At 44.0% G+C, this 27387-nt stretch overlaps 1 protein-coding gene across 5 annotated transcripts in view; it reads left to right on the top strand.

The window, feature by feature from the left end:
- The window catches only part of LOC114844815 (collagen alpha-1(XI) chain-like), a 70264-nt gene that overhangs the window by 25872 nt on the left and 17005 nt on the right, over positions 1 to 27387 (top strand). For all 5 annotated transcript variants that reach the window (XM_029132450.3, XM_041068213.2, XM_041068210.2 and 2 more), the window contains 37 exons: positions 3437 to 3565; positions 5715 to 5804; positions 5920 to 6018; positions 7446 to 7751; positions 8696 to 8761; positions 9147 to 9188; positions 9535 to 9597; positions 11454 to 11528; positions 12049 to 12132; positions 12708 to 12764; positions 12900 to 12953; positions 13064 to 13117; positions 13472 to 13525; positions 13632 to 13685; positions 14335 to 14388; positions 14472 to 14516; positions 15278 to 15331; positions 15399 to 15443; positions 16114 to 16167; positions 17103 to 17147; positions 17352 to 17405; positions 17488 to 17532; positions 17775 to 17828; positions 17920 to 17964; positions 18752 to 18805; positions 18903 to 19010; positions 19862 to 19915; positions 21531 to 21584; positions 22311 to 22355; positions 22560 to 22613; positions 22812 to 22856; positions 23140 to 23193; positions 23329 to 23382; positions 23802 to 23855; positions 24021 to 24128; positions 24329 to 24418; positions 26085 to 26138. In XM_029132450.3, coding sequence (XP_028988283.1) covers positions 3437 to 3565; positions 5715 to 5804; positions 5920 to 6018; positions 7446 to 7751; positions 8696 to 8761; positions 9147 to 9188; positions 9535 to 9597; positions 11454 to 11528; positions 12049 to 12132; positions 12708 to 12764; positions 12900 to 12953; positions 13064 to 13117; positions 13472 to 13525; positions 13632 to 13685; positions 14335 to 14388; positions 14472 to 14516; positions 15278 to 15331; positions 15399 to 15443; positions 16114 to 16167; positions 17103 to 17147; positions 17352 to 17405; positions 17488 to 17532; positions 17775 to 17828; positions 17920 to 17964; positions 18752 to 18805; positions 18903 to 19010; positions 19862 to 19915; positions 21531 to 21584; positions 22311 to 22355; positions 22560 to 22613; positions 22812 to 22856; positions 23140 to 23193; positions 23329 to 23382; positions 23802 to 23855; positions 24021 to 24128; positions 24329 to 24418; positions 26085 to 26138 — 2550 coding nt within the window. The remainder of the gene's footprint in view (positions 1 to 3436; positions 3566 to 5714; positions 5805 to 5919; positions 6019 to 7445; positions 7752 to 8695; positions 8762 to 9146; positions 9189 to 9534; positions 9598 to 11453; positions 11529 to 12048; positions 12133 to 12707; positions 12765 to 12899; positions 12954 to 13063; positions 13118 to 13471; positions 13526 to 13631; positions 13686 to 14334; positions 14389 to 14471; positions 14517 to 15277; positions 15332 to 15398; positions 15444 to 16113; positions 16168 to 17102; positions 17148 to 17351; positions 17406 to 17487; positions 17533 to 17774; positions 17829 to 17919; positions 17965 to 18751; positions 18806 to 18902; positions 19011 to 19861; positions 19916 to 21530; positions 21585 to 22310; positions 22356 to 22559; positions 22614 to 22811; positions 22857 to 23139; positions 23194 to 23328; positions 23383 to 23801; positions 23856 to 24020; positions 24129 to 24328; positions 24419 to 26084; positions 26139 to 27387) is intronic.

Here is a 27387-nt window from a genome sequence, read left to right as displayed (position 1 = left end):
CCTTCTTTTATCTTGAACCTGTCAAAAATGTTGTACAGTACAGATCTCATGTTGTGATGTCTGCTAATATTTTGTCAGAAATCTCAAAGCGGATTTAAAAACAGCAAATAATGTTTTGCTTCTGATCGAAAAATGATTGGATTACTCAACTAAATGTTGACTCAGTGGACGTTTGGATGTGTTTGGCCGCATCTGACTCAAAGCTGTTGCAGCTGTAAAGTTTTGACGTTAACAAATAGTCCTGAGTTTCGGTTCAGATTAACGGATTGCTGCTGTCAGTTCCTAGTTTCTTTTTTAGTGTCTCCGTTTTTAGGCACAAGCACCAATATGGGATTTTATCTTAGGGTCATAGTAGCAATTAGTTGTGTTTAAATCATCCTACACAGCTTCCACACAGCTTCTCTACCTAAAGCAGATCCATGTCAGGCTCAAAATGGGGGAACTCAGTATCAGTCTGGTCCTAATTGTGTAAAATCAAGCATCTTTGTTTACATCTCCAAGTTAATCCAACAAACACAGAGAAGGAAACCTCTGACTTGTCATCTGTGATCTGGCTCCAGCAATGATCCTCTTTATCTAATCAGACTTGTTTCTTGATTTTCAAGGTCCGTCATGTACTCGCTGTCAGTGAATGAAGTAATCGCATTCAGATGTCAAGTGCCTGGTGGATGACGACTGTGTCCCGCGCCTCTGTTTTTGCCTATCAGGAGCTAAAATTTGACATCCTGCTGTAATTAAAGCGCAGCACCGAGATCGGATCTAATCTGATGCTGTTCACGCTGAGGTGGTGATCAGCCGTCTGCCAGTTGTTTTTCTTGAATGACTTGTTGCTGGTGGGTGTGGGCTGTGAGTTGGACAGGATGGTGCTCATGGACGTCGAGTCCTCAGCCCGGGGAGGATCCTGTGGTGTCTGTCTGCTGTTTTTCATTTCTTCTCTTAGAATAAAATAGAGTAGTTGCAGACGCAAGGCGAATAACATTTCAATTTGGTTTATTTACATAGCACCAATTCACAATAAGTACTGTAATCTCATGGCACTTTACAACGTGAGATACAAGATCTTTCAGAACAATGATTACTTAGAAAACCAGCAAGTCCCACTGGAGCAGCATTAACAGTGGAGATGAAAAGCTCCCTGTAATGGAAGAAACCTCCAGCAGAACCAGACTGGACGCTGGTGTCATCTGCCTCGACCGGCACAGTTTCAGTACTTCAATGTTAGTTTAATTAGAGGAAGTAAACACTGAAGGATTATTCCAGCCTTCCTGCTTTTCTCTCGCTCACGTTCCACTTTGATGTCCTTGCACCAACAAATGGTTGTTGTTGCAATGTGAAATGAAGATTAACACGTGTTGAGGGGAGCTGCATTAATCACACGCACACATACAAATTGCACGCAGACCCGTTACTGGGTTGACTGTAGCTTTGCCTAGACGGTTGATTTATCCCACTGTGTGTGCCAGCTCTCAGCAGAGCCAGGTTACTGCTGTAGATCATTCCTGAAATTCTGCAGAGAAACTTCCACAGATGCCAGAGAGATGTGGAGCACAAGCCAGACATCAACATCAACAAAGGCACCGAGATGCAGATTAGGGAGACACGGTGGGAACCCAAAAGGACAAGTCATCCACGGAGTCTGGGGCTTTTAAAGTGGGCTATGCGCGTGTGGTCTTGTATGACTCCTGCATATTTTCATGTTTTAAAGTCGGCATTGTTGCTTTTTACTGAAAACTGAAAACACGCAGAGACTAAACGAAAACACGAACAACAGAAAGAATGTTAAGTTATTATCCATGAGCACAGAGAGACACAGACGAGGAGGAAGCAGACAGTGTTTCTGCCAGCGGCTGCGCGTCTGTGTCTTTCGTACTGTCCTCTTCCTTTCTGGCTTTGACGTTGGCTCAATTTGTCCTGAATTATAAAAGGGACACGCAGCGTGCGTGGCTGCAGCGCCGTTGTTGACTCGAGACCTTCTGTTTGTCATTGTCGTTTGCGTTGGTTGGAATCAGACATTGCCAGAGTGTGAGCGGCCTGTGTTTTTCTGAGTGTAGGTTCAGAACGTCTCTGAACCTTCCTGCTCCTCACTTACTGTACAGTCGCACCTGGGCTGAAGCTCAGCAGGAGCCCAGCGACATGTGACATTTAGGTTGTTTGTTGTGTTCAGTGGCCTGCTGAGATTTACCGGTCGCATACGATGGAAGTATGGAGCAGAGTATGTGATGCCTAAGCTTGTACAGATGTTGCCTCCTGTAACTTAATGCAGTCTGGATGTATGCCCTTCCTTTCAGCGGCCACCCTGATCGTGGCTGCCTTCGCTTTCCAAGGTTCCCTATCCCCCGCTCGTTTGTCCCTGTAGCTACTTACTCCCGATGAACCGTGAAAACACTCGGCGGCGGCGCCCATACAGTCGGTGCGTATAGATAGCATTCCCCACATCAGTGGCATTGCAGGTCCTCCTTTAGAAATTCCTTCGGAAACGATCATGGAAAAGAGCCTTTGGCTGATGTTAGGGTTGACAGCAGGGATCTAATTTCCTTTTTTCCAAAAGCTCATGAAAAACAGACGACTTGAGATAAGTACCGACTTTTTTTATTCATCCGCTGTGTAGGGGCACTTGCTGAACCTAAATGGCTGCATGAGAGAGACTGTACAATAGTTCTTTCATGAAAGCCTTTTTTTCATATATAACTGTAGGTAATTAAGTGTCAAGAGACTCCTGCCTCTGGTACTGTACAACATCTGCCTTGTTGTTTTACTGTCACATGTTATTATCACCACTGTGCTAAGCTAAACTGGAGCTAGGACTCTTGACATTTGGTTTCTATTTGTTATCATGACAAAATGAGTGAGTGGTGTCTGGAGAAAGGTGGAGCTGAGGACAAGAAGTCATGCTGACAGACAAGTTCTGGTGATTGGAGCTGGTGAAGTGCCAAACAACAAGTCACCAGGAGCTGTAGTTTAATAAAAAACGGGTACATTCCTGTGTGTATAGTCAAGGATGATGTGCATGGGGCAAAGTAATGGATTGTCTCTGATGTGGGATGAAAAACATGCATTTCACAGTAAATAAACCAATGTCACAGATTTTGGATGAGTTGCGTTCTGTCCCCAGTTGCAGTCAAGTGATCTGTTTCACTCACATTCAGTCCTGGAACTAAACGGCTGCTACTGGGTGTTGTCAGTTTTTTTTTTTTTTGTTTTTTTGACCCAAAGTTGAAAAACCTTCTCAGGAACTGGGCTGAAATAAAACAAATGGCCATAACATAAGTTTGCCAGATCATAGATTTTCCAGCAGATTTTGTGCGTGGGCGCACAAAAGATAAGAGTTTCTAGTGATGCATGGTGTTCATTCATACAGTATCTTTGCTACTTCACCTCCCCTGATGACTGAGACGTGGTGTTACTTCTTCTGCTGACATCGTTGCTTCTCTTCCAGGGTGACATTCAGCAGCTGCTGATAGTGGCAGACCCCAGGGCAGCCCATGACTACTGTGAACACTACAGCCCTGACTGTGAAACCCCCAGCCACCACGACACCCCCCAGGCCCAGGAACCCGAGGAAGAGGTCAGTATGTGCAGTGCACTGAGCCAGAACGGGCAGGATACATTAAGGAGAGGAGGATGGTGATGTGGAGAGACGGTGACTGAGTAAATCTATTGAAACAACAGCGAGAGTTAAGCTAATACATCACAAATGGGGTCAAAGCTGAGCAGCAAAGACCTGAGTTTCCATCTATCTTTAACCACGTTAAGGTGATTTTTCTCCTCAAACTTACTGTACTGCTCTATATGTACAGTATAGTGTTTATAATCACCACCTGAAACTGACCCTAAAACATCATCAATAGCATCTTCTCTCCTATCTCCTAATGGAATTCAGTGTTTTGAGTCATATTTGAATGTTGTGTTAGTTCAAGGCACAGTTTTTGACAGCTGACATTTTCCTTCAGGGTTTCACTAAAAAACTGATGAGCTCACATTGGAAACTTTTCCTTTTTCCCTGCCGCAAAGTCTAAGCCCACTTTGGAGTGGCCCCGTGATTTATATCACTAACGAGTTCTGCAGGCTCTGCCCAGACTCCCAGGGAAATCTAAGCCTTTCCTTCCCCAGCTAGACTCCTTGTACCTGGAAAAGTAGACTTTAGATTCCTGCTTCAAGAAAATGCAGAGCAGCTTCTCTGTTTGACAATGTTGGCTGTACAGCTGGTACCGTATCCTGGAAAATATTGCTTCATCATCAAGATACTCCAAGACAAGGAGCTTGTCAGTTCTAAATAGACAGCCGGGAGCAGTTTGGATTACAGAACATTGTAAATCTGGTTTATTCATAGACTATGGTTGTAGCAGGAATGTTTTCCCCCCGAAAGTCCAACTGAATCTTTTTTACTGATATCAGATTAAACCTTAGCTATTTTGGAATGACCTCTCCACAACAGACGCTTGGCTTTGACCTTAGCCTCTGAAGGCGTTCCTTGACCTGCAGCAGTCGTCCCCGCATGTGTGCAGCTGGGTTAAAACAGGAAGAGCAAGTGATGCACGCAGAGTCGGGGAGAGTTTGTACTTTCACGAGCTCGCTTCAGCATTTATGCTTTTCATCCAAGCCCGTGCTGAAGGCCAAGCACTTCAACGCCATAAATCTGTAAACCCTCCTTCACGCTCCATCTTTTTCTCCATTTTCCCCTCCACTCTTACTGAGTTTGTCTGGTTCAGCTTCTCTCTGACCTCTGTCTCTCTCTGGGCCTGAGCGGAGGCCAAGCTAGCAGGCAACATCGCAGCAGGCCGTGGATCTTGCATTATTTTTATGAGCTTAGCCGTTGTCCAGGGACTAATATCTATCCCATAGCTGATAGAGCATTACAGTTTGAGGGCTGGTCTGTTAACTTAATCTGACAGCGTTAAGGAAACTGAAAACGCAAAAGCAGACGAGAGAGCATCTAAAGCTTTTGACAAAGGCTTAAAGTGGCTGAATTGCCAAATCACATTTTATATGGGTTGTGCCAAGAGTTTTCTGTTTGAGTTAGATGAATACCAACGTAATGTCAGTGAACCTGAGCCAGATTTTGCCCTGTTTTATACATTTTTATAAAAGCCTCTCTCCCTCTTTATGCTAAGCTAATATAATTCCAGGATCAGGGGAAATGTTAGCATTTTATCTTGTTGCTAATGCTAACCTGAAATGTTAAATTGTCGGTCTTGTTTCATCTTTGGGGCTCTGGATAAAAAAAATGCAGCATTGTAACAGAAAACAGACCAATTAAGCAGAGCGATTTCTCAGAAACACGTTATGTTCACTGTTTTTTTTCAGCAGCGGTTTTACCCGCTGTTCCCAACAATATACCAGCATGTATACAATGAGTCAGTCCAGCTTCAGCTTTCAGTTTTAAAGCAGCCATTAGTGAAATGTTGGGCTCCTCTGTGGTGAGTGATAGTAACATATCAGTGGCATCGCATTAACCCTCTTACGTCCAGCTGCAAGGGAATAACAATATTTATTGCTTTTACTTTATTATTTTTTATATATATATATATATATTTTTTTTTTTCAGTTATTTTTGAATTAACAGGATGACTCAGTATAGTTTATACACACATATTTAGAATTACATGCTCTTAAATGCCACGTGATTATTTACAACACGCCCCTGAGACATCGCACAGATTTATTTGCTTGATTGCACAAATTAACTGATTGCTTCCATCCTTTTTCTCTGACAGTACACTAACTATGACTATGGCGAGTTCTACGACTACAGCGAAGGAGGGTTAATCACTGATGCTCCCCCAACTGAACAAGCCAAGATTGAGGTAATTCTTGACAAACACCTTGATTAAGGCTCTTTTTTGTTGTTTCTTATTGTCAACCTTTATTCGCTTCATATTCTCTTATATGTGATGTTTCTCTTTCATTGTTTTCTTTCAGACAAATGTTGGTGGAGACTACTACACGGGTGAGTATGACTACACCCCTGTGGACAAAAGCCAGCCTGAAACGCCCACTGAGACCAAGGAACAAGGCCAGGTAACCTTTTGAACACACTTCGTTAAAATTTTTCTAATTTTGGAGAATTATATTACATAATTGTGCATCACAGTGGTACATCCTGGACACTACTTCAGATTCACTGAAACCATTGGTGCACATGTGGGATATGTTCTTTATTATTGTGGAAAAGTCTGTGCACCATTAACTAAACAGTTAGCATCAAGATTTCTTAAATTACTTGTTTACTGGTAAAATGAAATACAGTGAAACTGCAGAGTAGCATCAACAACAAAACATTTTTCATGATGGACTTTGATGCTAGTGAGGGCTCGTTGGGTTTTAACCGCCAAACAACTTAATCTCCTCCTTGATTTCCGTGAGAAAAACCCTTTGTCTGATATAAGGACAAGAAGTCTGGATATAAGGAAAAAAAAACGTTGTCATTTAACGAACCGTGACTAATGAAAAATCAGCAGATGGTTTCAACCCCTACAGTATGTTTCCACCATATCCTGAATTTGGCAGTTCCTGCAGTTTGTGCGAAACCATCACATACAAAGAATCGTAATGAGAAACATTTGGGGGTTAAACCAAAACAATGCGACCATGTATTCTGCCAGCCAAATGTCTGCTGATTGCATTGTTGTGTACCTTGAGGTGAAGAACTCAGCTTGAGACATTACATTGAAATGATAGATCAGAGGGTTCACCACAGCAACTAAACATTTTATGCTGTCCCATGTTGGAACGCTTGTCTAATTACTGAAGACTCTGATGCTGTGGATGACTTTTAACAGTCCCCTAAGGTCAAACCTTCCAAGGACTATATGCTAAATGCTATCATGGGTACTTACAGTATGCTATACATACTGTACTCTCCATTATTTCCTCGAACCGTGTAGCGTTTGCTCTTCCATAGACATTATACGTATAGTAAAAAAAATAGCCCATCAGAACAGATTGTTGAAAAACTACATTTGCATGATATTGAATTCTCTTTCTAACGCATGCATCTGAGTGCAATCTTGATTGAAATGTCTCAGCAAGACGAGCAGAGTTCCCTCAGTGCAACAACCTTGGCCGTGGGTCATTTTAGAAAGCTCTCTGTCTGACCTTTTAATGAATTATGATTATGCTGTCTATATAACCCGCCATTATGCAGCAATATTACCCTGTTTCATTGGATTTCATAATATGCAGGGTTTTTTTTAATAGTGTTGGTCATCTTTCTTTCCAAACAGTTTCAGATTCAGACTATGCATGTTCAGGTTTGAATGTCATCATCCATAAGTTTTAACAACTAAGCTGAAACTCTAGTGAATTTTTGTCAGTACTAATGGTTTGACTGTGAGTCTAAAGTACATGTGAAACATTGAAGCTGTTCGCATGATTTCATTGCACTAACCTAACCTTTATATTTCCAACCATCCTAATGGCGTCCTCCCCCTCTGGGATGATCCCAGACCTACGAAGAGGAAATAGTGGATGATTACATCACCGGAGCAGAAGAGGTCGGTGTGGACCCTACAGTCCCTGTGAAATCTGCCACTCCAGTGGAGACCAAGGAGAAGGTCGACCCCAACACAGACGTTTACGAATTTAAGGAATATGATATAAAGGAATACGACAATAAGCAGTTTGTAGAGAAGCCGTACGAGTACGGTGATTACGGCGACTATGGCCCCACCGATGCCAAGCCTACATCTGTAACGTATGAGGAAGAGTTTGGTCCTGGGGTTCCAGCAGAGACGGACATCAGAGAGAGCAGTGTAAGTGCTGGAGCGGGGGTCAGGAATGCGGAAAGATGGAGGAGCTGTTGGTGGTAGTTATGCGATGGGGTGCGTGTAATGCCTTCATTGTTTGTTGTTTCTACTGGTATCAGGTTACAGCTTGGGACACGGCACACGTACCAAACACAAATACACCTCATTTATCTAAGCCTCCCACACATTAGCAGCTGTCGACCCTGTCAGCACACACACTCTCACACACATGGCCTCTTGACCCCCGTGCCCTCTGCTGTTTGTTGAGCTTGTCACTGAGTTTCTGACAGCAAACAAGGTCATATCAGCTGTTTTTACCTAATATGGATCAGTATTTAGGATCTGCAGAGGTAGTGTTTATTATGGTCTGTTTGCAGCCCGGCATCCAGATGCTTGTGACACAGTCTGGATGTTGATTGTAAGTCCAGCCACTGTATCAGTGCTCGGGCCACCGCAACCCTACTCCATGACTCTGTCAGAATCTGCTTAATCTTTACACTGAACTCGTTGCACACACTTCTGTAGGTGGTTTGTGAATTCTTTTCACGTGAAGTCATTGTATGGATAGTATCGTGTAACGACCTCTACATTTGTGCACAGCAGGGTCTTTTTTCATCGCCTGTCGTTTAAGAAGCTTAATAAATAGGAGTCAGACCAAAGTATAAATTATAGCTGCTTGCAAAACGATGCTTGAGGTTTGCTTTTCCAGAAAGAACAAAAAGCAACTTTGAGCCGTCTGAGCTACCTCCATCTAAGCATGGGGAGAACAGTCAGCATTTTATTGAGCTCTTCTTAGCAGTTTTATTGGAGTTCTTTGTATTCTTCATAAAAGAGAAGACACCCAGGGTACGAAGAAGCACATCTGCAGCTCATTCGTTTCACATTTTCCAATGTAAGCGTATGAACATTGGCTGTTACTGTTTCTCACCTGGTTTGTCCCGTGTCTGCAGGTGAGTGGAGGCCAAAGCTACCTGGGAGAAAAAGGAGAGAAAGGCGAACCAGCTGTAATTGAGCCGGTAAGAAAAGCAGTAGTAATCCTGATGTATAAGCAGTTAGCTCTTATCAATTCTTCTGTTCATTGTGTCTGAAGCATCTGATTTATTTAATTTGTTCTCCTGTACAGATGTCACTCCTCACATTTCTCATATACACTCACATGTTTATTTTTCTGCCTCTCAAACCACTTGTATCTACTTCACAAGTTTCACTAGTTTGTGACCAAACACCCATTTTAAACCAGAGCATCACATACTGTAGTTGAAACATTAACATTTACAGCCTGTGGCTGTACATAAAGTCATCAGTCTCGAACCCTAAGAAGCCACAAACGCATGTCTTTTTTATTCTACTTACTCGCAGGCTGCCCTCTAATGCTACTGTATCCACGTTTTCCTTTTTCAGGGGATGCTTATAGAAGGACCCCAAGGAGCCCCTGGCCAAGCAGTGAGTATCACGTTCTCCCACACTCCTGTCTGCCTTCCACAGATGGAGAACAGCTAAAGAGGGAAAAAATGTCTTTATGGAAAGAGCGTCTGCCCTGATCGCCAATGAAGCTTGAGCTGGGAGAGACAGTCAAATGTGTATTTGTATGTGTGTGTGTGTGAGCTCCAGAGAGAGAAAAGTGGGGTCGGGGGCTGTTTTATTTTGAGGCATTTGTCTTTTTGAAATCTTGTCTCACTGTTTGTCTTTGTTGGCCCGTTCTTGTCAAGCGCTGGATGGCGTGGTTGTGGTGGGAACGCTGGTTAGCAGGGATATAATGTCCTAAATGTCTGTGTGTGTATGTTTTCAGGGCCTTCCCGGTACCCCAGGTTTGCAGGGTCCCCCAGGTGCCGCAGGAGATCCTGGTGAGAGGGTGAGTGGCTTCGTTTCACAGCTGTTACAGATGTTTCTGTGAAGCCCATTTGTCAGTAATGCTAAAGTGCTAAAAGGATGAGAGTTTAATATTGGGGTTAAGGACATATATCACCCAGAGAAAGTGTTTTTTTTAAACCTCTTATCCTAAGTATAGGAGTCAGTGTGTGCTATAGTGTTTATAGATGTCTGTGCATCTGCTTTTCTGCTCTGACGTTCTTTATTGGAAAGCTGTGATGTCTAATGTCACGGCATGAATGGTACGACTGGATGTAGCCTGCTGCTGGATCAGCAGGGGGGATTAGTGAGAAGTGGCGCGGGGAAATGAGATTTTCATAAACTGTCAGTGTACCAACAAAGAGCAGTCAAGTCACAGAAACAGCTGTGATGGTGCACGGCAGGGTTGGGCTATGAAATATGTGTCGTAGAACCCCAAACGTTCTCAAAGCCAGTTTTACGAGCCCTGAGGACCTCCACTCGTTTATGTGATTGATTAGATGACACAGTGCATGTGCTTGTCCCCTCCCCAAAGCTCAGTCCCAACTTTTACTCCCCAGATGTGATGATTGCCCTCCCCCCGCTTTTTCATCAGCCCTTTAGTACATATCTTCTGTCTGTGGAGGTTAACTATTTATTCACCTACAACAAAAAGATTCCCAAACATGCCAGTTCTCACCAGCACAAATGGCTCATTGTTCTCCAAGACCAAAGCAAGAAAAGGCTCGTTGGTCTAAACGTCTCTCTCCCTCCGTGAATTTCCTCCCAGGAGAAACGCTCTTCCTGTAGATTGACAGTCGGATTAAAAGTGGCTTGTTTCTGTAGTCTCGTGGTTTTCCATTGCGCCTCGTCTGTCTGTGCTCAGTATTCGGTCAGCTTGGTTCTTTCATTACCACGGTCTCCCTCCTTGCTGCTTTAATATCGCTTCATCGTCCACGCAGGACCATCATTAACGCTAGGTGTCGCTCCGCTTACTGTAGCAGCAATGACTGGACGGTACCGACATCTGGGCTTAACAGCAGATTAGACCACATGACTGAAGCTAAAATAGTTAGCGTTAGCATCCGTCTGAAAGCACCGAGTCTGGAAGAGGATGGAGGTAAACTAAAGCTGAGGGCTGACGGCTCGTAGCTTCAAGCTGAGTTTGCCTAAATCCTACAGTAAGAATGTAATCGCTCCCCGGTGCCACCTATGGTCCAGATGTATCTGTGGCGAGCCTCCCATAGTAAAACCTTTTCTACATGTTTTAGCCATTAAACAATAAGCTTTTCTGTGGATTCTAATGGGCATCACAGCCCCACAGGGCCACAGCTGTGGATTTTTGCGGTTGTTATAAAGTCAATCTCTTCCTGCAGGCAGTATTCCTGCCAGCTTATTGAAAAGACACGCTTTGTCTTTGCCATGATTGAGCTCCCTGTCACATTCTTTTCATTAGGATTAGCCAATTATCTGTTTGGAATAAGCAACAAATATGCAGCCTGAGGCGAAGCATTTTCCCATTAAAGCAGTGTTAAAGATAAAGACTGGGGTTTGTTGGGTTCAGATAAATGTTTCAGTCTCTGCACTGCTGCTGTTTTATTGGTATTGTTATTTTGTTTCAATTCACAGCGCTTCTCAAGGGGATTATAAGGGAACAGCAAAATAATCATGTTATCTTATGCGAACACATACTGGTTGCTTGACACATCTAATTAGCAACGTTACGCTCGGCTAAACAAGGCAAAGTGCTCATTTTGGATTCAGAGCTTGTTAAAAATGATTATTGGCGCTTTGATCGTCATTTCAGACACTTTGATGCGGCTTTTGCTCTAATTACATTACACATTCACACTGACCCATTGTTCTCTGTTGCCTTTGCAGGGTCCTCCAGGGCGTCCTGGTATTCCTGGTTCAGACGGTGTCCCTGGGCCTCCAGGTACCATTCTGATGCTTCCAGTAAGTCCTGTTGCTCCCACATGCCCAGTGAACTGGCACGTCTCCACATACAGTACTGTACCACAGTCCGTACATCTGAGGCACTGAGGTGTGAACTAAATCTACCTCATACAGCGTCACCAGCAGATCACAGCCACTCGCTGCTTGGGTTCACCTATGTTGTAAAAGTCAGCTAGGGCAGTGAAGTGGAAGCAGTGAGTAAGGCTTTAAAACGCCCGCTGTGTGTGTGTGTGTGTGTGTGTGTGTGTGTGTGTGTGTGTGTGTGTGTGTGTGTGTGTGTGTGTGTGTGTGTGTGTGTGTGTGTGTGTGTGTGTGTGTGTGTGTGTGTGTGTGTGTGTGTGTGTGTGTGTGTGTGTGTGTGCCACCTCATGTAAGGAGGTGGTGACAGCTTTACAGGGTTACCAGAACACAGCACATGTGAACGCGCTCATCGGGGGAGGCTGTTAGATGCCACTCTATAAAAGAGCGCAAGTCATTTTGCTTTTAATTGTGTTCGTTTCTTTGTGATTTGTGGTGACAGTTCCGTGCTGGCGGTGAGGCACACAAAGGACCTGTGGTTACAGCCCAAGAAGCTCAGGCTCAGGCCATCTTATCTCAGGCTAGGGTGAGTAACGGTCAACACAGTGTGTGAACCCACTGATGACATTAAGTTCACTCAACATTACACAAACCATTAATACATTCATAATATGTTGCTGGGAAGCTTAAAAATGTAAATGTGTAAATATGAATGATGATGAATAATGAAAAATAATTTACTGAAAGTGTGAATAAATTTGAGCTACTTGTGGTCTCATGCTGTCTGTCAGTGCGTCAGCAGTCATTATTTTCCCTTTATGTTGCCCATATGGTAAGTATAATGTGTGATTTGCTCTTAAACGCAGCGAGGACACTGATTGCTTTCCTTTGAATTAAAAAATTCAGTTCTTCAGTAATTGCTCTGGAATGGATTCCAGGCAGCGTTTTTGGCAGGACCAGACTGTGGTCGACCATAAACAGGAACAAAGACCAGAGTGGTAAACTGTGAACAAGAACAAAGTAAAGTTTGCTCGCTGTCAGGTTCATGCTGTGCAGCGAATGAACAGGAGGCTTCTCATTAGAGCTGTCCTTATTATTTATCGATCACGTATCTACATATCTGCTCTGTGGTGGTTTACGGCCTTTCTGTCTGACACACAGCTGGCGGTGAGAGGTCCTCCAGGCCCAACAGGCATGGCCGGGAGATCTGGTCCTGTGGTGAGTAGACGAACCGTGGGCCTCATCATCCATTCATCTGAAACACCAGCACACTCAAGTCCCTCAAGTGTCTGTTTTCACAACTCCACACTCATACAGTACATTTTATTTGATGAGTCTTTTCTAATTTCACAGGGAAGTCCTGGTGCTCCTGGACTTAAAGGTGACAGCGGTGACTCTGGGCCACAGGTGAGAAAAGAATCTGGGTTCCGTTACGTTGATTTGATGTGGATTTTGTCCCTCGCTTTCTACAGTGATTCCTAACTGTTCTGTTGTGTATTTGTGCTTCATTTCTCTAGGGCCCCAGAGGTCTTCAGGGTCCAACGGGGCCTCCAGGAAAAGCAGGAAAAAGGGTGAGAGTGGCGTTTGTTGTGGCTCTGCCTGATTCACCTTCTCCAGAGCTGAACTGTGTTGCAACAGAAAAATAACTTTAAATTTCTAATATTTAATCCTAACAAAATTTCAGTACTGGATAGCAGGTTACTGTGTAGTTTCAAACATGGCCGGATTTCAAATGAGTCAGCTGCACTTAATAATCATCTCTTCGAGTTGTGTAAATTCATTAAGTCATGTTTATTTAATCGTAAGCTAGTTAAAGAAACCAAAGCATTATGTCTGTGTTTACTCTCCACAACCTTTCAAGATAATTGAATACTTTTGTGAAGTGATTTCCATGTAGCTCGATATGATATTTGTTTGTCCTCCAGGGTCGAAACGGAGCCGATGGAGCTCGAGGAATGCCAGGAGAGGCAGGCGCCAAGGTAACAGAACAAAGTTTTTCTGTAAAACCTCTGTCGGAGGATTTGAATAATTGACACCTGCTGTTGTGGGTAATAAAACCAACGGCTCTAAACCATCCTGTTTCAGGGTGAGCGAGGGTTCGACGGCCTCCCTGGGCTTCCTGGAGAAAAGGGACATAGAGTGAGTATGACGAGAAAGTGATTGAATTGGAAAGGTCAAAAGGCAAATGCCACATGTCCAAAAACACTGTAAGAAGCTACAGTCCCTCTGATTTCAAGTACGTCTGTGCCCTGTCTTTAAAGCAGCGTCAGCGCTCACCTCCATTGTTGACAGATATGAATTCTGACCTGATTAGAATGTTTGACCCAGTAATGAGCGTTGGGCTGGAGTCCAGAACCACCCTAACCAGGCCTGGAGGCATGTGGGAAGTGCTGATTTTGGTGTTTGTGGAATACGGCCCGCGTAGACAGCTGAACGGGAGGACAGAGATCACAGAGGGGTATTTCTAGACGGGCTTTCATGCCTTATCCTATACTGAGTAATTACAGGGACGCAAGACGTAGGGCAGTGCTTATAGAGCTCTATAAATAGTGGAAAGCGTATAGGTCCCTGCCAGTTGTGGCGACTGCGCTTACTGTGGATTAAAGACGGTTGGTTCCTCATATTTGTTGCTCTCCTTTTCATAGACTAATAGCATGTTTTATCAGAAGGCAAAAATTAAGAGATTCTTTTGCTGCTTGTTGCAGCGACCGAGTTCGTGGCCTCTGCCTCTTCCCGTCCTTGTTCATACTACTACTACTTTTCTATTATATTTATCTTATTTCTCCAGGGAGAACAGGGTTCTACCGGTCCTCCAGGACCTCCTGGAGAGGATGGACCGAGAGTAAGCACAACCTCAACCACCATATAAATAAAGCTGTGATTAGAATGTTGATGTATTTTTTAATGAATCATCATCTTACAAAGGGTGAAGACGGCCAGGTTGGACAGAGAGGAGTAGCTGGAGAGGGCGTAAGTATTAAATACTTGGTGCTGATAAGACAATGAGTCAGGTTTGTTGCATTTAAAGCCTCAAGATAAAAATGATGACAATACGACTAGCATTTACACATTTCCCCTGCTGCGACAGACCACCCCCCCCCCCCCCCCCCCCCCCCCCCCCCCCGAACACACACACACACACACACACACACACACCCCATTCCTTCCCCAGTGTTCATTTGGACAATTATTTAAACACAGCCTCGCCCTCCACTCTACTTGCAAATGTAACAATTCTGTCTGCAAGGGCCATTGCATTTGTAATCCCGACCTTGCCAAGACAGAGGCTCTGAATAATAGATCAGAAAACAGGACTGGGGAAAGTGTTATTCTGTCATTACCCATGAGAAAATGCCATATTATACCTAGTTCAGTTCAAATGGGCCGTAGAGTTGCATGAGAAATGCTTTGCTCCCTGTCATACCCCAAACAACCGCGTCCTTTTAAAGTAGACATTGCGCAGCATTTCATCACACAATGTCAGGAGATGAAAGAATGCACTAAGTGTATTGACTTTAAGTGCATGACTTAAGATCTTGAAATAAGAAACTTTATTTTCATTGCCTGAATTGCAACTGCAGTTTTTACATGTGACCACATGAGGTCAGTGTTGCGCATAATTACATCAGTGCAATAGGTGAAATATCCCACACTTTTGTTAACATGACTGTTTTTATTTTAAACAATCACATCATTTTGTAAACACATGATCATAATACTTTTGTTTGCAGGGTCCTAGAGGTTTGCTGGGCCCCAGAGGGACTGCGGGTCCCCCAGGGCAGCCTGTAAGTACATGTAGTGTTTGAGTCATAGATTAATGAGGCAGCAGAAGTAATTGCTTGTTTTCTGTAGGGTCTTCCTGGACTTGATGGACAAGCTGGTCCCAAGGGAAACATGGTGAGAGTTTGTTTTTTTCTATATTATATGATAAAGTCAGCTAAAGTGTCTGTTCAAGGTCCCACCACGCATCCATCTTTTCTGAGCTATCGGATGGACAAGCCCACATGTTATCTGGTGTCTCTGAGTCACTGAGAAATAACAAACAGCTATTGAAAGGACACATAACAATAGATGTTCAGTGTGTTTCCCATTAGGTTCTGTAGTGACCTCTACATATGCTAAAAACAATAGGCTTAAAAGCATCCCAGTGGGGTTGATCGTCCCTAATGCCACTCACACAAGCCTCTTGAAACGTTTAAAAGCAAACTATATGAGTAAATCTCTGACTCCATTTTAATTTAAGCTCAGTTTTGCGTTTTGCACAGTCACAGTCAGGCAACATAGCGTTCATTAATGCGGCATTTGTCCTGCATGCAGTGTTTGTAGTAACAGCTGGAGACACCACCTCACAAGGTGCAGTACAGTCACTGAGCCTCATCACAGCCCACACTTCCTGTTATTTGCTGGCCTTGTTCCATAACCAGTCTCATTATGGCTTCAGTGGAAACTGATCGCTAGTTTAATTAAGGCCAGAAAATAAAGCATTCATAGGTTAGTTTGTGTTTTCTAGCTTCATAGGTTGTAGTGATTGGAAATCTTATTTTTTTTACTTCTTTCTCGTGTCTAGGGTCCACAAGGAGAGGGAGGGCCTCCTGGGCAGCAGGGTTTGCCTGGTCCACATGTAAGCTTTCCTTTTCTTCCCGTCGCTGTCTTCTCTCAACCCTCTGTGATTACTCCGTCTTTCTCCCACTCGTTCCTGCATCAAATCTGTGCTCTTCGTTCTCCTGTTTGCTTTATTCGCGGCGCAGTCGGGACTATGAACTCCGATAATGATCAGTCAGTCGCCTGTTTTTTAAATCAAATACTCGCCGACATTTTTTCTTTTGTTTCATCATACTCAAATCTCCGCTGATCTGTAGTGCAGATTTTTTCCCCAAACTCACAGAGCAACCAGTCAAATGTAGTTTCTCTGCTGCCACTTTTCTTTCTTGCTAAGATGAGACATACTGTAGTATTAATGTGATTGCTTAGTAAACATATTACAGTATGGAATCATCTTTAATACTAAACAGTACTGGTCGTAATGTGGCCAGGGGTAAATGACCGTTGCCAGACAGGATTTGAAGTCCTGCTGATCCTCACAAACTGGACACGATGGCGTCATTCCCTGGAAAGTGTTGCAGGGAGCCGTCCTGATGGGGCACCGGTTGAATAAATAACTTTGTTTTACTTTTACCTGGCGGGAGACAGATTGATGCCTTCCAACAAAGGCAGTGGGCCATAGGAAAAATAACACAACTAGCCTCCTTTAACTGTGAATAACCCCATACTTTACGGCGTGAAGTCTCGGAGACGTGAGAGCTTTGAAAATGGCGAGTCTTCGCACAGTTGGATGAACTGATCTGAATAAAGCGACCAACAATAACAGTGGTTGGCAGAATAAAAAACTGGGATATTCTACAAAATAATACAGTGCATGTACTAAGATAACAGTTTTCCTTTCCCTCAAATGTATCATATTATTTCACCATTTTGTAATAGCTTTATGTTATGTTATGGAAACCCACTATGTGTGGCTACTGTAATAACAACGCATCCATTTTCATTGTCTTTCAGGGTCTTATTGGTCCTCAAGGTCCAATTGGGCCTCCTGGTGAAAAAGTAAGTAAGGGGGATCTCACCCCCCCTCCCTGCCTCACTCAAATGTCCCAGCACAGCTCTGCTGCCCCAATATCCAAATGTTTTAGTCAAGACCTCATAAGTGATTCTGCAGATTTGGGAGCAACAGGCCTTTAGTCCTAATCACAGAACTGAAACGCTACTGCACTATTATCGTCTTACTTATGTCACGGCTGGTCTTTGTAGGGACCTCAAGGTAAACAAGGCCTAGCTGGTCTTGCTGGTGCTGATGGTCCACCTGTAAGTAACACACAGACTCCTCCAGTTCTTTGTTTAATTCAGACAAGATGCTAATAACAGTGTAACTCTGTGACTGCTGCAGGGTCACCCAGGAAAAGAGGGTCCTGCAGGCGAGAAGGGAACAGCTGTAAGTACTATTACTGTTACACTACGTGGTTTGGGCTTATACTGTATGTGTAATTACAGTTAATCTAAAACATAACCCAAGTAGACGTTTCCTGTTATCTGACAGAGGGTGATGTCAGCGATCAGTTTAGTTCTTTGTAACTGTGCCTCTTGTGTCTGAGGGGTCATGATGGGCTGAAGTTGATTAGGAGGAGGCACACTTTAGGTTCGTGCTCACTTCATTGATCACGTGACTGCTTTTAGGGTTTCCCTGGTCCGATGGGATCCATCGGCTACCCCGGGCCTCGCGGTGTAAAAGTAAGTAACATTCTCAGTGATACAGTAACACACGGCTTTGGTCAGTTTCCATTTTCCCCGAAGTTCATCTTGATGCTTTATTTTTCTACAGGGAGCTGAGGGAATCAGGGGCCTTAAAGGTGACAAAGGAGAGAAGGTAAACGCTTCTACAGTCTCTGCTTTCACTGCAGCGGGCATGACACATGTCACTCCCCTCAAAATGGACCCATCCCAGCTGTAATTCCGTCCTAAATGAGGCTTCGTTTGAGTCGCGCAAGTGGAAAATCTCTTAAAGGGCCATCAGGCTGGCAGTTACGTCCTCATGCCTCAGAATGTAATGGAGTGTGGAACATTAAACTGGAATGAGGCTGTTTTTGGGGCCCTTTTGTCGGAGACTGATTTGCTGCCATTGTTTTCTTGGACTGCTGGTTTCAAGTGTAATTACTCCATTCATTTAAATGAAGGTCTTAAGACATAAAACAAAAGAATATGTTGGCAAAGGCTTTTGTTCTAATTCTTATGTAAGATTTCAAAAACTAGTATTGTTAAATTTATTTAGCCATAATATGGTTATATGTAAATGTACTATTTTGTAAGATAGCGTAATGTGCAGCAAACATTTTTGATGACTAATTGGGAGCTGCTTTCTCAAAAGCTGCCACTAGAGGTCGCTAGAGTAATAATGAGAAACACTGAGACTCTTCTTCAGAAAGGCTTCTGTGAATGCTCATGAATTAGCACCGCCACTAGATGTCAGCATTAATGTGTGCTAAAGGACGGTTTCACCAGAACAGATACCACTGTAACACAGCCATGAAAACTACCGTCTCAAATTAGTATTTAAATTGTGTTAGTTCTGTATCATCTGCATTCGTTTGGTCTCTGGGATAGTGGAAAAGACATTCTGCTCGGAACAATAACTCGTTTATCGCTTTCATCTTCAGGGAGAAGATGGATTTCCTGGCTTCAAAGGAGACATGGGTCTCAAAGGTGACAAGGTGAATGGCCACCTCTAAAGCAGAGGCATGAGGAACTGAATGCAGAAGAGAGGATCAAATAGGAAATCGCTGTGCTTCAATTTGTCTCTGTCTCTAGGGTGAGGGCGGCCTGCAAGGACCCAGAGGAGAAGACGGTCCCGAGGGCCCCAAGGGCAAGACTGGACCCAATGGAGAAGCTGGCCCCTTGGGATTAGCTGGAGAGAAAGTAAATACATGATGCAGTGCATGCTTTAATAAGTTGTTTTAACAGGGTATAAATTTTAAATCCCATAATAGACAGTCAGACAGATAAATACTGTAGGTGTGTGAGTGTGAGAGGTTCAGTCTGTGTGGTGGGATTGTACACAGCTGCACTATTCTGACTAATGTGGTTTTAGCAGCTGTATTTGATGAGGTGAAACAAAGAGACACAAGTCTGGGACAGATGTTCACTATATTTGTATCTCAATCTCTTGATTATCTAGAAGCTTCGATTTATTTCCCATCTCCCATTAAAACAGTGCCATTTTAATTGGCTTATGTCGCCAGCGTCTCTGTGGAGCTTTGATCTTGCCTTGCTCTGTAGTGCTGCACTATTCAAACGCTAACCATTTCTATTAAAGCTAAAACAAAATTTAGCCACTTCACATCAAAGGATGAGGATGAAAGTGATGTCACGTAGAGTAAATACACTCATTTGGGGCTAAAATGACTTTATAAACTCACAGTAATGGTTACAATGGAGCTGCACTTGCTATTTAAATAAGTAAGAATCTATGACTAAACCTTCTAACCTGTAAAATCTCTCTGGGTGGTTACATCAGATTCTGTAATTCTTAATGACCATACATCATTTAAAATGGGCTAAAGTAAATTCCCATTTGGTTGAAAAGCAGTAAAGCCCCTGCACAGATGATGTCATGTTCAGAAACATAGCTACAATCTTCCCACACCCAAAGTAAAACTTTATATTTATGCCTTTATTGGTTTTCTGTGACCTTTGCTTTAGTTTCCAGCAGCGTGTCCGGTGAAGCGCTGAGAATTCAACATCTTGGTTTTGTTTTCCGTTTCGTTCAGGGAAAACTCGGCGTTCCTGGTTTGCCTGGGTATCCGGGAAGACAAGGCCCCAAGGTATGTGAGAGGAGCACGGCTCGGATAAATGCGGGGAGAGGCTTCCTGCTCACGCCTCTAATCAGGTGGGAGGTCGGAGGTCACGGCCAGCTGCACGCAGGCGTGCGCTGACCAGGTCGAGGGCAGTTCAGCGAAAGCTGTTTGCCAACACAGTAATGTGTACATTTGAAGGACAATCTGTGTTTTGCTCACTTTGCTGCCTCAGGGGGTGAAGGTGTTCCGATTATGTGTGTGCACGGCCCGCGTCTGTATGTTTGCTGTTTGTTTAAGTGATCCTCTCAGCGACTCCCAGCCTTTCAGCCTTCACACGGTCCGGCCGATCAACCTTCACTCGTGCCTGAATCTGCCTCCACGTGCTTTTCCAAATCCTGCTGATTTGCTGACTCGGCCTTTCCTCGCACAAACACAGACCCAAGCAGACACCCACTGTACTCTCGCCACGACTCTCATCCGAAGCATAAGTGGCACGCTCACCTGCTGGAGTCATCAGCTGTCCCTCCTCCTTAAACTCCCGCGGGCGTTATTTAGGAGTCTGCCGCTGACCGTGCTGCCACGGCGCCATTATCATGATGTGCTGCTGCAGCCGGTTCCTCGCTGCTGCTGTCAGCAGTGGCAGCTTGGCACTGATATGACGGGTCAGATACTGCGCGCGGGCCCTCGCGGCATCCAGACAGGCAAGTGTCCTGCTCTCTCTGTTGCTGTCAGCAAACCCTGAGCTGAGCACTGGCACAGGAAGCCCGAAGTGGGGAAGACAGTGAGAACCAACGACCACAGTATGAACAACGAGGAGTTGTATGAATATGTCAGAATATGGAGGACTCTGTCACTGTAGGGACTTGATTTCTAGAGTTTAGTGGATGGGATGGAAGCAAAGGAAAAGCTCCCTCTCATGCAAAGCATCATCATCAGTGTTCCATAATGTCACGTTGTCCTCCTGAGTGGGTTCAGGGTCAGAGTCCTGGCATGCGGCTAGCTTTTATGCCCCTCCATCAGCCTGAGCCTGCGTCCCTCCACTGGCTCGCTGTTTGGCTGCTGCAGCCCATCGCTCTCTATTAGTTCCCACACCGTTAACTTTGGATGCCATTTGCGACACTGGGGCTTCGCCGTCTCATCTCGGTGGCGACTCAGGCTCGTCCAGCACCAGCTCGCCTTTGAGTTGACATGGGCTGCACAGTTTATGCTTCCTAGTGCTGCACCTGCTGTGTTAAGCTACGTGGTGCTCCTTGTATGCGTCACCAGTTATTGCCTCCCTGTATTTGTTTGACTGGCACCATCACCGCTATCACAGGGCGCAGCCTAATTTGCTGATAGGTATCAACAGGGACTTGCTATTCCCCCTTTACTTTGTCTTTATTTGCTCTCACTGACTTTTTTATCTTCCTGTTTTGCCTCCAAACAAACTAGCAGCACATTTGTCTGTCTGTGTGCCAGAAAGTCTCTCCGTGGCACGATAAAGACTTTCCCTTTGGGCTCAATCAAAGCATTAAATAGCTCATTTATCTGTGGGAAACGTACATATCGCGAATGATGAAACTGCTCTTCTGCCTTGTTTTGTAAAGTTCTGTCTGGTCTGGTACGTTTGTGATGCATGTGGACATGTTTCCTCTGCTTACAGGGCTCCAATGGCTTCAATGGATTCCCTGGAGCAAACGGCGAGAAAGGCGCAAGGGTGAGCTACAACGTCAATCATTTCTTCTCTATCAAAGACACACTCAGTCACTGAGAGATTCTCCACTTGGCTGTAAGTGGGTAAGCCAATGTAAAATAGTGATGTACATTGTGTTTGGCACCGGTGAGGTGTGTAACTGGTGTAAAATAAAATTCTAGGGCCTCGTTCTCCATTCCTTAACATGTGAATGGAGCTGAGCCTCTTTTACAGGCCAGTCTCATTTACCTTGAAATAAAACCCCAGAAAGAAAACACAGACTTCTATCTGTCTGGTGCAATCTGGACTCAGAATCCACCTCAGGCACTTGAGGTAGGACTGACAACTTTATCCAGCTGTGTGAACGTCATGGTCAAGTGGCTCCAGTTGTGTATTATAAATGAGGGTGAGGCTTGTAGAGCTGTGGCGAAGGTTGTTATTGAGGAGACAGGCCTGTCTCTCCTCTCAGACACCCCTGGCCCTGCATGCTGGAACGGACGGCTAGTTTAAGCTGTCAAGTGCCGGTGCGAAACCACTTACCTCAGCAATGGGATTATTTATTTTTGGCGATGGTGGTTGTACTTCCTACCTGAGTCGAGCTCCCTCAGCATCTGTCTCTGTCTGCTGCTTGAGGGCCGCTGTAGGAGCACTTCATCTCAAACTTATGAAAAGACAGGAGGATGCACTTACACTGGCTGAAAACGTAGGGAATGGCTTCATCCTGCTTTAACTTTTGTCTGTCTTTTTTAGGGAATTGCCGGCAAAGCTGGACCTAGAGGGCAACGTGGCCCAACGGTGGGAAATTCACTTATTCATTATTTATGGTGATCAGATGAAAATGTCTAGTTGTGTTTGAGATTTATTTCCTTGTCTTTTGAAGGTGCTATTTACTCAATAAGGACTTTTAGAGATGGACAGAGAGAGCACTGAACATTGACTGACTTTAATAAAATTACTTCATGTTTTCGTTCTGTGATTGTTTTATTGTGTATTCTTCAGGGTCCACGCGGTGGACGTGGCGCAAGAGGACCAACAGGGAAACCAGGAGCAAAGGTGGGAACGAGTTTCAGATCTCTCTGCTTGTTTAACAGAGGGGCCAATGAGCAAACGTTGTTGTTGTTGTTATTAAATATTGGTCAAAAGTTATTAGATAATAAATAAATTCTTCCTAACATCGGGGGTTCTTACAGTATTATTGTATTTCTACAATTTATCCAAGGCTGATCTGATCTGTCTTTTGTTTCTCCTCAGGGAACCTCAGGCAATGATGGACCTCCTGGTCCTCCAGGAGAGAGGGTTGGTGTCTGATACAGTTTTAATATTGCCTCTTTAAGCTAGACGTTTTGTGCACAACAGTTTTATGATTTTGAATTTCAACTCAGATATTTGTCCTAACAAAATTATTTCTATCAGCTAACTACTATAATATCTAATTATCATTTGTACGCTTGATTTTCTGTAAGATATTACTTAGTGTAATTAAGTGTGGTGATAGTCGAGTAAACTATTTCTGAGTTTAATCGCACTGGGTTTCTTTTCTACTCTTTTCTCGTCTCACTTCATTTACTTTTCATATTAGGGACCTCAAGGACCACAAGGACCTGTCGGCTTCCCAGGACCCAAAGGACCCAATGTAAGTTGCTGCTGTCAAACTGTCAGCAAGCTAGCACCATCTACAACAAGTCCATGTTAACACATTCTAGATACGCTTTTTAAATATTAATGCACACGTACAATGTCTATGAACTCGCTATCATTCCACCTCCAGGGTCCACCAGGAAAAGACGGGCTGCCTGGTCATCCTGGACAGAGGGGAGAGACGGTGAGTGGGTGTTTTTTGTCCCTAATTACAATGTCTGGTGCCATTTGACCCTGAACAGCATGCGTCCTACTTCAACCCCCTTGGATAGGTTGTACAAAAGGTAAAAATGATGGAGCAGAAGGGAAACAATGAAATACATTTTTTAAGTAAAACAGAAAATGGAATATAGATGTCACAGTACAGCTGAGTTAAAGGTCACTGATTTTACAAGAAATATAATAAGCTCACTTGTGTGCCAATTATGATACATGTAGTCACCGATGTATGATTCAATGTGTGATTATAATTTAATTGAGTTAACACTGATTAATCTTCAAACCCTTCGTATCTTGTAGTAGACAATGCAGTAAATACTGTAGTGTACCACTCAACTCTACCACTGTACAGCAACAATACTGTATGTATGTTTTCCCCATCAGGGCTTCCAAGGAAAGACTGGACCTCCAGGACCTGGAGGAGTGGTTGGACCACAGGTAGTATCCACAACCCCACTGCCACCTGTCTGTTTTTGAAGTATAGCAGAATATTAAAAAGACTAATCATAGTGGTACTGGAGTGTGGAACTACAGAATTTGCTTAGCCTTTTCTACCCCAAGCCCATAGCCAAGAGTTAAACATGTCTTTGTTGTCCATGATAGGGACCAACTGGAGAGACAGGGCCAGGTGGTGAACGAGGACATCCAGGCTCCCCTGGTCCACCTGGGGAGCAAGGTCTACCAGGAGCTGCTGGGAAAGAGGGTGGAAAGGTAAAAGAATGTGTAATTTGTATTGTAAACAAACAAACAAACTGCACCACCAGTACACGTTTGTTAATTGTTTTTGATTATTGTATGTTAGAAGGTTGAATTGAATTACTTAAGGTGTTTCTTTGTCTATGTTCTTGAACTACCTTTAGAAATCTGAAATTTATGTCTTTCCAATGCTGACATTATTGATTCTTGTTTAGGGTGATCCAGGTCTCCAAGGCCCTGGTGGAAAGCCAGGCCCTCAAGGCTTGAAGGGCTTTCAAGGAACTAGAGGTCTCCCAGGGGCAATGGTAACTCACAGTCCCCCTAGACATTAATAAACTCATGCAGACAGGCTCACATTCGCACATAGAAGTGTGTCCCACAACACCCTGAGCACACACACATCTGAATTTAGCTCCAAACCCCAATTACCAAGTAAATAACCTGCTGTTAAACCAAATGTCAGGCTTGGCAGCAGACCTGGCTATGAGGCACAGAACTGCCTTACATAGTAATGTAGAGGACTAAGGCAGCCACAATACTGGTGCTACAGTATGTGCTCATCAAGTACCTGGGGAAGGCTGAAATAGAACAATGTGATGTAAATGCGGCTTTGCTATCACTCTGCTCCATATTGGAGCCACGCTACTTTAACGTCCTTCTTGTTTGTTCTCGATCGAAGAATGAGTCAAAGTCCTCTGATTCAGATTCAGGCCCACAACTCTGTGGGTACATTGCATGCAGCCTCTCCTGCTGAGTAACCTAACTTAATTTTTGAAAGGAGTGGGTGTGGGTGAAGAAAAGTTCAAGGTGAGAGCGGAGGGCTGTCTGAGGCTGACTGAGGATCAGCTTAAGGGGTGAAGCTCATTTCAAGGCTGACCATTAAGAGAGCACAAGACAGCACTGCCCAGACTTATTACCCCCATTATGTTAGTCCCATGTGTGCAGAGGGATGGCTTTGTCTTCATAACAGCACACACTGCACAAACAGTCTCCCACTCTCTGCTGTCCAAGTCACACTGACACACAAACACATTGTACAGACATCAAAGCTCATCTTATTGTAGTAGTTTGTTAAGCTCATCTCTGTCTTGAGAGAGAGAGAGAGAGACACACACACACACGTACACACACACACACACACACACACACACACACACACACACACACACACACACCAACAGCAGCACACAAGCCAATAAGAGTTTTTCTGTTCAACGTAGAGAAATCCTTCCACACGGGGGGTGGAGGGCTGCAACCCTGACTCGATTTGAGCCGCCAAATTACTTATTATAATGAAAGTCATTACTGCTGGGCCGTTTTTACCATATGCAGTTACTGCCACTCGAGGGCTGGGATGTGGAGAAAGCAACTGAAATCCAAAAAATAAAATAACCTGAATTTATGGTTCCGGTCTCACAATAATGATCTGTAAATGTTCCATATAACTAATTACGTAGGAACCTATTTCTCTCAGTTGAAATGTGTTTTAAGAACCTTGCTGTGATATGAATTATTGAAATGCTGTCGCAAATTTATTTTACTTTTCAAATAATTTTGCTTAAATCTAATAGATGAAAGAAAAGTATTAACAATGTAATAATTTGTTGCAGCCCCACTAAAGATAGATCACCTCAGAGAGTTTGGTCTGTTGCTTTCATGTTGGAGGTCAATTTTATACTAAGTATAATTAAAAAACTTTTAAAACTTTTAAAAACTGATAAAGTGTCATCTTTACTTAAAATGCTAATGGGTTTTCTTTACTTTTAATACAAGACCACAAATTGTTGATTATTGTCTCTTTCTGGATTCAAGCCCTTCAGATACGCATGCTCCTACACAAGCAAACACATACCTACACACACAGTAACATTTAAAGGCCCATTTGACAGCTGTGATTACTGCAGTTTGAATGGCACTGAGTGGTGGCCCACAGCGAGCGAGATCTAACCCTCTGCTGTCCTGCGCTTTCAGGGTCCAGCTGGCTTAAAGGGAGGAGAAGGGCCTCAGGGTCCCCCTGGCCCCATCGTAAGTAGCCCGTTACTATGGTTACCTCTTCTCTCCCGCCACAGAGTTTGCAGTGAAAAGTGACTTGTGCTTCTGGAAAATTGGAGCGGTGCACGCTGTGCGCAGCTCGGTTCTGCAGTGATTCAGCAGCACATGCGTTGTAAACTGCAGTATAGTGGGTGGTAGAGTGGGGCAGGGCGGCGCCACTGAAATCAGTACCATCAGGGTTAAGAAGGTTTTTGGGAAAAAAAAATGTGATTTTTTGTGATGTAGTAACTTATGTGTTAGCTGATTTAAAGACAGTCTAACTTTTTTGCAGCTTGTTAAACTTCACTTCACTGAAGATCACTTTTTAGTAGTTATGTTGATCACCAGACAATAAAACCTTGTTATTGGGAAGGAATTATGTCATTTGAAACTAAAGACCCTGAAGCTCGGCCAATCAGTCCCTAGCTGCCTATTTTACATTTAGCTTAATCTTGGGAGCTGCATTGATTTGTGATGTTTTTTATTCATATTTAGTTGCTATAGCAACAATTGTGGCAAAGATGGAAGTGGACGTTTTTTTTCCACTTGTGGACTGCTTTACATAAACCACAGGTACAAACGTCCTCTTAAGCCTCATGTCTGTTCAGACAGCAGCGGGTCCACTCATAGCTGTCCTTGCATAGTTCAGAACTGAAAGGCGCTGCACTGGCGGGGTAATCCATAAATTAGTGGGGCCCTTGTTTCCTGCTCCTGTCTCTGAGCCCCTCAGTTAGTGATATATGCAGTGAAAAGCCTTGGGAGCTCCGGCGGTGAATCTACACAGAAAGCTGAGTGACAGGCAGCTTTGAACTGCCTGACATTTTTTTTTTTTCCCGAGCGTTAAACGCAGGCTCCCGATAATTGCCCCCGTTCGCCAGCGACAGAGCAACCAGATCAGATGACAGCGGATATGCAGAGCACGGATGAAAAGATGATGAAAGCGAGGAGAGGGATGTTCGCTGGATGAGTGAAACCATTTCCCCCTGCAAAATGAGATAGTTTTCTTAAATTGGCTTGAAAGTGAGCCATTGGCCGAAAACATGACAGAATGTTTTGGTACCGTTTGAAAAAGTCTGGTGTGCAGAGCCCACGCACACAAGAGATCTGATATTTCCCCCATCGATTTCCTGCCAGAGATTGAGCTGCTGTTGCGCTGTGGGAAAGCCGGAGACGGCCGTGTTTTGCTGTTTCATTGTCTTCTTAGAATGATATGTGTATGAGTCGGAGAGCAGAGAAATGAAAG

This window comes from Betta splendens, chromosome 17, assembly GCF_900634795.4.
Source record: "Betta splendens chromosome 17, fBetSpl5.4, whole genome shotgun sequence".
NCBI lineage: Eukaryota > Metazoa > Chordata > Actinopteri > Anabantiformes > Osphronemidae > Betta > Betta splendens.
The sequence above is the reverse complement of the archived record's forward strand: the minus strand, read 5'-3'. Positions and strand labels throughout refer to the sequence as shown.